This window comes from Pavona decussata, unplaced genomic scaffold (assembly GCF_977016875.1).
Source record: "Pavona decussata unplaced genomic scaffold, jaPavDecu1.1 SCAFFOLD_69, whole genome shotgun sequence".
NCBI lineage: Eukaryota > Metazoa > Cnidaria > Anthozoa > Scleractinia > Agariciidae > Pavona > Pavona decussata.
The window spans coordinates 2,003,011-2,012,500 of record NW_028145488.1 but is presented as its reverse complement, the minus strand read 5'-3'; the positions used below and the strand labels follow the sequence as shown (position 1 = coordinate 2,012,500).

The 9,490-nt window shown below is 38.2% G+C and overlaps 1 protein-coding gene across 1 annotated transcript in view; it reads right to left on the bottom strand.

Annotated features, from left to right (window-relative positions):
• LOC146477741 (uncharacterized) overlaps positions 1–7,035 on the bottom strand; it is a 9,069-nt gene extending 2,034 nt beyond the window's left edge. The window contains exons 1-4 of the mRNA XM_085113089.1: positions 5,613–7,035; positions 4,468–4,705; positions 3,438–3,554; positions 1–507 (exon numbers count right to left, since the gene is read on the bottom strand). The exon at positions 1–507 is cut by the window's left edge and continues 2,034 nt beyond it. Coding sequence (XP_084969215.1) covers positions 1–507; positions 3,438–3,554; positions 4,468–4,705; positions 5,613–6,647 — 1,897 coding nt within the window. The 5' untranslated portion in view covers positions 6,648–7,035. The remainder of the gene's footprint in view (positions 508–3,437; positions 3,555–4,467; positions 4,706–5,612) is intronic.
• Positions 7,036–9,490: the final 2,455 nt, after the last annotated feature.

Here is a 9,490-nt window from a genome sequence, read left to right as displayed (position 1 = left end):
ATTGTGCTGGACCTGGCTGTTTTGCTTGTGTTGGCTGTTGTGTTGGACCTGCCTGTTGTGCTGGACCTGGCTGTTTTGCTGGTGCTGGCTGTTTTGCTTGTGTTGGCTGTTGTATTGGACCTGCCTGTTGTGCTGCACTTGGCTGTTGTGGTGGAGCTAGATGTCTTGATGGCACTGACTGTTGGGCAAGAATTGGCTGTTGAACAAGTGGTCTTGTACAGGTGTTGGCTGCTGGATGGCAGAGATGTTTGTTGTCCTCAGCTCGCTCTTTGCAGCTACCATAGTGACTTTCCCAGTGTTCGTGGCAGTATTCTGACAAACTGGATGTCACATTTTCTGCAACCTTGGTGCCATGTTCTCTATCATAAGTGTATGACAGAAAGTCACCACCAAACATCTGCTCAAATAGATCTGCAATAACTTGGATCCATGCTTTCTTTTCTTCTGTCCAAGGTCTCATGTCAATGGGCTTCCAACCACATCCACGGAATGCAAACTTTTTCTTCCCTACCGCATGATGAAAATAATTTCAGTTCACCATGACCTGACAGTTGCAAGTTCTAAATTTAAATCTAAATATAATTATGTTGGCAAAATCGTATGGGACATCACGCCAACTCTAGAATGACAATAAATAAAACTAAATTTACTTAAATATACAAAATAACAACAAAAGGTAATCTACCGATAAGAGTTATCGGTATAATGATGAATACAAATAGTAACTTCACCTTAGATTAGGAAGATGAACTTTCCCTTGGTGTATACAAAATATGTACATACAACATGTGATACAGACAATCTAACTGGCCATTGCCTATCCTATTTGTAGAAAAAATATAACTAATACAGTGTGTTACTATGTTATTGAGCAATAGTGATATAGGATTACAGGCTGTTTTACGGGCTATTTTTCAGTTTGTTATGAGAAAATAGTAATAAGATAGAACACCTTGTTCTATCTTGCTTTAAAATAGGCTTAAAATTAAAAATAAAACACAAATAAAATAGATTCTATATTAGTTCTGTTGCCTTTGAGGTGAGGTTTATAACTGCATTGCCATGTGACGGTGTATGGTTTATGCATGATTGAAAGGTGATTTCATCCACGACTGCAAAATTGGTACAATTAGCCTGTTTGGTTCCAAAGCAACCCCAATTATTTTTTAGTGAATTGTTTATTATTCTATATTTTGGTTAATCACAAGACCATGATTTGCAAAGTTCTCTCTAACAAACTGATAAGATTCTCATTACAAGTTTGTCTAAAGATCCTTGTAAGATAATTATAATTATAGCCTTAAGGATCCTGACAAAAATCATTGAAAGGATCCTCAAAAATCTTTCTAAGATCCTCTTTGTCTCCTTGAAAGGATCTTCTTTTAATCCTTCTAAGATTCTCATCAGATCCATGATGACTGTTAAGGATTTTGGGAAAGTTCTTTGGAAGAGATAAAATAGGATCCCTTTAAGATCCTTGTAAGATCCTCATCAAACCTTCGAAGATTCCCAAGGATCCTGACAAAGATTTTTCAAGGATCCCTGATAGGATCCTTTGAAGATCATTGTAAGATCCTCATCAGATCCTCTAGGATCCTTAAGGATCCTGACAAAAATCTTTTATAGGATCCTCTATAGATCTTTTAAAGAACCTCTTAAGACCCTTGAGGATCCTGAAAAAGATCTTTGAAAGATCCTTGAACAGTTCTTAACAGGAACCTTGTAAGATCATCATCAGATCTTTGAGGATCCTTAAGGATCCTGACAAAGATCTTTTATAGGATCCTCTAAAGATCTTTTTAAGAACCCCATAAGTTCCTTGAGGATCCTAAAGGATCCTGACAAAGATCTTTGGAAGATCCTTGAACAGTTCTTACCAAGAACCTTGTAAGATCCTCATCATATCCTTGAGGATCCTTAAGGATCCTGAAAAAGATCTTTTATAGGATCCTTCTAAGATCTTTTTAAGAACCTTGTAAGACCCTTGAGGATCCTTAAGGATCCTGACAAAGATCTTTGGAAGATCCTTGAACAGTTATTACCAAGAACCTTGTAAGATCTTCATCATATCCTTGAGGATCCTTAAGGATCCTGACAAAGATCTTTTATAGGATCCTTCTAAGATCTTTTTAAGAACCTTGTAAGACCCTTGAGGATCCTTAAGGATCCTAATAAAGATCTTTGGAGGATCCTTGGACAGTTCTTTACAAGACCCTTGTAAGATCCTCATCATATCCTTGAGGATCCTTAAGGATCCTGACAAAGATCTTTGAAAGGATCCTTTAAAGGATCTTTTTCAAGATCCTGTAGGATCCTAATGAAATCTCTGAGGATCCTGCAGGATCTTTTAGAAGATCTTTGAAAGGATCCTCATCAGGATCTTCAAGAGATCTTTATAGGATCCTCAAGAAATCCTCTAGGATCTGTGAGGATCTTTAAAAGATCCTTGTCTTCAAGGATCTTTAGAAAACCTTTGCAGATCTTTGCAGATCTTGGAGGATCTTTGAAGATCTTTGAAGATCCTCCAAAGATTTTCACCAGGGACATGTTAGTATTTCAGACGGTAAGACCAAAATAGATGATAGATACTGGCAATCAATGTTCACCACGCTGTGTGCGACAAAAGTGTCCAAAAATACCGGTTAAATATTTACGGTTTTATTGTGTAAAGGTAAAAGACATAGTTAGGTCACAGTTGTTCTCTCGGGTGTGTCGCCTGAGAACAATAAGCAATCGGGTGCGTCGCCTTTGCTTCGTGAGCTAACTCCGATAATAATATTAGAAATTTCTTCTTCACAGAGAGATTTTGAACTCGGCCGTTCTTATCTCGGGTGAGTCGCCTGATAAGGACGAGCAATCGGGTGTGTCGCCTTTGCTTTGCCGTGTTTAATACTCGCTGCACAACGACAATAAATTTATTTTTCTCCGGGTTTTTGAATTTTCCGGAGGTTTTTGACTGAACCGGAAATATTCGACTGCACGCAGTGAGTGAATGTTGATTGCTGTAAACTTTTTACAACGCACTGGAGCTCGTATTGCACCGAAAATGTGGTTTTAAACTGTCAACAGCACTCCCGTAAACAATAGGCCTCCTGTAGTGATCGAGGAAAAATTTGGATGGCAAAATCGGTTGCTAAGGCGTGCGGCTTGCCATGTGGGAGGAGTATGGATAACTTTTGCAACCAAAATATTTGTCATCTTGCTGGTTTACAATTGCTCCAGTGTGTCAGTCACATTTACAGGTTACAAACACAACAGTAGTCTTACCAACATTGAATATTCACATTCAACATGCACATTAACAGTGTAATTCAACCTTAATTACATGACCTGCCTTGTGACCTTGCAGGAAATCAAGTCACACTGAAACTCATTTTTGACTTACAGTGTACGGTATCTGCATGACAACATTATTTTACAAAAAAAGAATTCAAATCAACCTGACCTTTTCTCTTTACAATTCCCTATAGCAATGGGATAAATGGACAGGGCGCTTTCTGAGCTCTTGTTCACGAAACCAATAGGTGCAAGACCAACAGCCACCTGATCTTTACCTACACAAATTAAGGTGTATTTATAAACAACATGCATGAGAAAATGAGAAACAATACAAAGGCTGAATTCATCATTCAGATTCTATTTCCCTTTTCAAGGAAATGCCAATGAAAACTTAATGTCTAGCTAATTTCTAATTAATTTTTAGCTGCCACAAGAGATTCCACACCGCAAACTGAGATAATACAATGTTTATGACACAATAATTATTGTAAATGAGCATGTGGTCCCATTTTGAACCACATACAGATCATAATAATTATTATGGTAATATTTATAGTGGACCATGCATACTCAACCATTACCAGCAGTGGATGGAATTTATCGTAACTCTGAAATTCCACCGAGCCCTTGAATGCTAAACCCCATATTCATTGGCTGTTGATTCCTTTGCTTGGACTTTTTTTAAAATGTTATACATATGTACTGTGAAAGACCTGTATTGTATTCTATTATAAAGGGGCACTAGCTGTCATGCTATTGCAGCATCACTTTAAAAACTTAAAACTTGTCTGCAGGTCAAGGGAAAAACCCAAAATAATTGGCCTTTGTTTTTTACCATTTAAGACTATATTACTGCAAAGAAACTACTTACTGTCATCTGTTGTTGCAGATGGAGAGGATGGAAATGGATTCAAACTAAGAAATTTAGCCTTTTTTTAAGTTTCTGTACTGTTTCTTGCAAAAATCGCAAAAACATGCTATGGCTTTGCTCTTCCACTGCTAAATCATGATTTCATTTTATATCTTCTTCCTAATCCTGCAGGAGTAATGTGTGTATAAGTCAAGGTACAAGGCATTGATTCTTACACATAACTGACCAGAACAGTCAGCAAAACCCCCATGACAGTGCCCCTTTAATGGATCAATGTTTTTTTTAAGATATTAAATACTAAATAATTTATTTCTCACCTCCAAGAGGACGCCCATCAAGTTTGATGTTAAATTCCATGTCTGTTGTGTCGTTGGAGAGTAGATGTTGCTCACGTATTGCCCATGTAAGAACAGAGCTGAGGTTCACATCACAAGCATCAAACTCTGCATCATTTATCTTACCAATCTTCAAGGTTTTTCTCACTATAGAGAAGACAAGCTTTTTCACTGCTGTGATTTCATTCTTTGTTAGCAGTAATGGTGAATCATCAGACTTCTGAAGATAAAGAAAATGAAATAATTATATAATTTACAGCCTGTATTCTGGCCCATACTGCCCAAATTACTGGTACTTCTAAAGCTATAGGATGACCAATATGGTAAATGGCTTAATAACTTAATACTTTTTAAATTATATTGGAGCTAATTTATTAGGTTTAAAACTTTTGCTATGGCCACGGTTCTTGCTAAGTTTTGGAATAGACAACTACAGGATTAACAAGTTGGAGACTATGGTTATTGACTGACCAACACGAAGGTCTGTTTTTTTTTCCTAAAAATGTAACAATTAAGCATCGAATGACTCAAACAATGGAAATTATTTTTCTTTCTTTTACTTGACAGTCAGCCAAAGCAGCATTTGGGCCTGAGAAAAACATCCAGTGATTAAGTGACCTTCCAGTTATAACAAATGATGTGAACACTTCAGGTTCTAAGGAATGTTGTCAATAAACTTTGGGCATGACCTTTACTGACAGCACTCAGTCACAGCTTTGGTCAGGCAGCTTCACAGTGGTTCTCCTTGTATTTTGTGAGACTTGCACAAAATAATCCATTGGGGGGAAGAGGAGTTGGGTGGGGGGAGGGTTGAGTCACCTTTGGCTGCATATAAATTTCTCAGAATTTCTTGTTTTTCACAGTAAATTGATTTCCACACTTACAAATATTTAATTATGGTTGACGGCAGTGAAAAAGGCAAATCATTGCTTGGAGTTTAAAGTTCAGAATATGTTATTGAAAGGTGCAGTAAAAGCAATCCCTGTTCGACTAAATGTAAAAAAATCATTTGGGACAAGCTTAATTGAATGACTCAAATTAGAAGTCCCTCTTTAAATTAATAAGTGTTTCCTTAACAAATTTTAATAAATTAATCAATTTAAAGAACGTTTTCAACAATCACTTACCCCACTTTTTCCAAGTTGTGACAAATTCAGCAGAGTTTGCCAAGCCCGGTCTGGTAACTTTGCTTGGAGTTTAAAGTACAACAGAACCCAGTCAGGAACTCTCATACTATGAAACAAACGCGCGTGCGTTTCTGACGACAAAAGCTCGGTGAAACCTTTCTTGCCCTTAGCTTCCATCACAATGTCAACTACCTCGGAAATTGTGTCTCTGACTTGCCCCTTTTCATCATCGCCGCCAAAAATAAAGCTGTTGCCCAGCACACACGCAATAGACTCCTCATACTTTTCCGAGACGTCACTAAGAGAGGCCATGACCTTTCTACACTTACTTAGCACTTTCCTCTTCTTCGTTGTCGATCCAAAATCAGGAGAGTTCCTTGTGTCTTCAATGGAACTGCACTCTGAAGATGGTATTGATGGTGAACACGATTCCGGCGAGGAACAACTCGAGGTCACAGACTTTGACGAGCACGTTGAATCGAAACTTTTCTCTAGGTCAGCCTCGAGATCGCCAATTTGAGCCCGGAGAGACTGAAGTTGTAACTCAAGGGAGTCGATTAGAGCGTCCCTTTTCTTTAGTTCGGCGTTGAGAGCTGCATAGTCAGGGTTAACAAATTTCCCGCCAAAACCAAAATCCTTGCTGTCGTCATGATCAGGTTCAAGGTCTAATGGCATGGAGTTTAAAATGTTTAACACAGCCTTAAATGCTTGAGAAGATATCAAGGAATCAGCTGGGATATCCTTTTGCCGCACAAGACCAGCAAACAAACCAAACGTTGAAACCACGTAAAGGGTACTCGGCATTCTGTTGAAATTCGGAGGGGACGCAGATTTCGCGGGAAGAACTTCCCTCGCCGATCTTCTTTGGATCTCGTCAGGAAACCTTCGAAATATCTCGCTTTTTGCGAAGTCATTCGGCCGAGTTCCACAAATGGCCTTAGTAAGGACGTACCAGTGCTTTTGAGGATCAAGCGATGAACTTTTGACCCTCCAAAGATTGGATGGGAGCGAAGACTCGCTTGCCATCGTCTCCATACAAGCGGCGCATCGAATGGTTTAGAAATCAAATGCATGATGCTATTAAAACTTGAATATCCCGCCAAAGTAGAATAATAACCTGGTTTGGTGATAATTTAACTTTTATACTCAATCCAGCTCCCGCGATCGCGCCGTGTACGAAATGTACATGTACAGTTACCGATATGGCGACGTAAACAATCACACTCATTACGCAATGCTGGTGGAGTCACGTGGTCAGTTTAGTTCGCTTTTTTCGCTCAAACAAGGCTGGACAGGATGGCACGACGATTCAAATTGCCATCGATAATGATGATAAACGTTATTTTTAAATCACTAGAAAATTCAGCTTTTACGGTCAATCCTCGCCACGCGTGACCCTTTTTTTTTTTTTAATTTGAACGGAGTTTGAAGTCAGTTTCGAACATCGCCAACGAGATTTTCGAGTTCCCGTAGAAATTCCCCTAGTTTATTGACGGTATAAAAGCTATGACTTTTTTTTTACATTGCAGCATTAAGTATTTCAAGAATAACAATTGTTTCCCTTGAGTATTTTGAATCTTTTTTCCCGTCAATGCGTCTTTTTCGGAGAGATTTCCAGAGAAATGTTCAACATTCCATTCAAATGCGGGACATTACAAAAGAGGATTGCGATCTGCGAATGTTCATTACATTCTTGGAAATACTGGTCACGCGTGATCGATCGTTCTTGTAAGCGGGGTGTACGAATACACGATCTCTATATATTTCGTTGTAGTATATTTATTCTCGCGTTCAAATGCCTGTCGCGCGTGTAACCCGGGGCGCTGTTCATTTTATTTCCTGTCAGGGTTAATGAGATAATTACTTCAACACTGACATCCAAACACCTTGCTGATTGATGTCTCTCAGCTTTCTTTGACACACCCTGGAATCATTTTACGGCTCCTGTGGAGATTTTTTTTCTTGGCTTAAGTTCGTCATGATAACAATGTAAAACAGAGGACAAAATTACTGAATGCTGATTTGTTGTAACAGAGGGCAGTTTTTCGTAATTTTCCTTTCACCGAGGGCAAAATTACTTACTCCTGATTGGTCGAGCGGCGAAAATACTCGCTGCTGATTGGCTGAGCACGAAGTTTTACATTTTGTTGGTTTCTGCATTTTGTGTCCAAAAAAACAAGTTCTTTGAGGTTCTTTCGAAGTTCGACTCTTTAAGCCGGGTTCTTTGTACCAAAAATACATGGAAATCAAGTGCTGCAGCTGGGAAGGAAATTCCTAAAGGTTAATTTTGGTGTCTCTCACAAGAAACAGCGAAAGATTATTTGTGTCAAAAGATAAAGACTTGGATCAGATTGATTTTATTTTGTTTGGTTGAGAAACTGAAATCAGTCATGGCGTTAAAGTGCTTTCAACGAATGATAACCGAGCATGAAAGTGTCCTTTTGATGGGAGGAAGGAGCAGGAAGAAATTACTCCGTAAGTTCCTTCTTTGGATCCATCGTTTGCTATTTTTATCGATCTATGTTCGTGTGATTTCCAAGCGGTAGGAAGCTTCACAGCTCAGGTGAACAATTAACTGATGCCTAACATTTGATTTATCGTTGTTAGTTTGCTCCTGAATTAAACTTGTATTCTCTCTTAATTGCATGTGTATAATGGGAACTGTTCTCGTCGGTTTTGTTTGTATTGTACGCTACGAAAACATTAAATAATTTGTTGGTTTGCTTGCGCCTTCGATGAGTGTTTTACTGACTGTTTTACGAAGTTCCTTGATAGTTTTAGGAACATTTTGCCCTCTGTGTTATAAAAGCGGAATTTAAATGGACTCAAAATGATATTTTCTGTTTTTATTATTGTTTTTAGTTTTTAAGATAATCGAGGCAAAACGGTTTGTGAACAGCCAACGCGCGCTACCGGCACTGTCACTGTCTAGTAAATTTTGCTTATCAAGTCAGAATGCCGTACGCTATAAACCTAAGAGAAAATGGATACACTAACCAAAAAACACACTTCAAATATATCTTTGCGTAATAAATGAAAAAAGCACTGTGATAATTCATAGCAATAAGTACAGAAATAAACGAAACAACGATCGAATGAATGTTTTGCGTAAACTGCTTTGTTTTGATGAAAATGAAATCGAAGAAGCAAAGACTTAGAAAAACATTTGACTATAAAAAATTGCGATAAAACATTTCGTAAAAACATTATAAAAAGGTTAAAAAACACGACGTTTCGATGTACATTACATCATTATCAAGTGAAATTAAAAATGCAAGATTGCGGCTATAAATACAAAAATGGACAATAGATATTAATTAAAATAGTAGCATTGAAGAATGCTACCGGTTAAACAAAAAGTTTCGCACGTATAGAGTCCGTTTGAGTGTTCAAGCAAGGCTTAAGTTTCTTGATGTACAGCATTTCAAATACCAAACAATCAAATTTGCTCTGACACTTTCTCAAGATGTTAAAATGGCCCTGATTCAATAGGTGTTTGCTCCCGTGAGCTTCAAGAAAATGTTTGCCAATTGCCGAGTTCTTGTGCTCAGCAACGCGTTGAAAAAGGTGTCTGGCTGTATAGCCGACATAATCTGCATCGCACAGATCACATGAGAAATAGTAAACAACGCATTGCTGATTCACAATCGACGGCTTAACTTCCCTAGGCTTAAGATCATGTTCTAATTTCCTACTAACAAAAACTGGCTGCAATATGGGGCCAATCTTATTACTTAGGTCGTTAAATTGCCTGCGAACCGCATTGGCAGCTACTTGATCCTTAAAAGGAAGGATAATTCTGATCTTACGACCGCCTTCAGGCTTCTCTTCCGCTGCCTGTTCCGATACATTACGAAGAAAATTACTAATGATGGAAT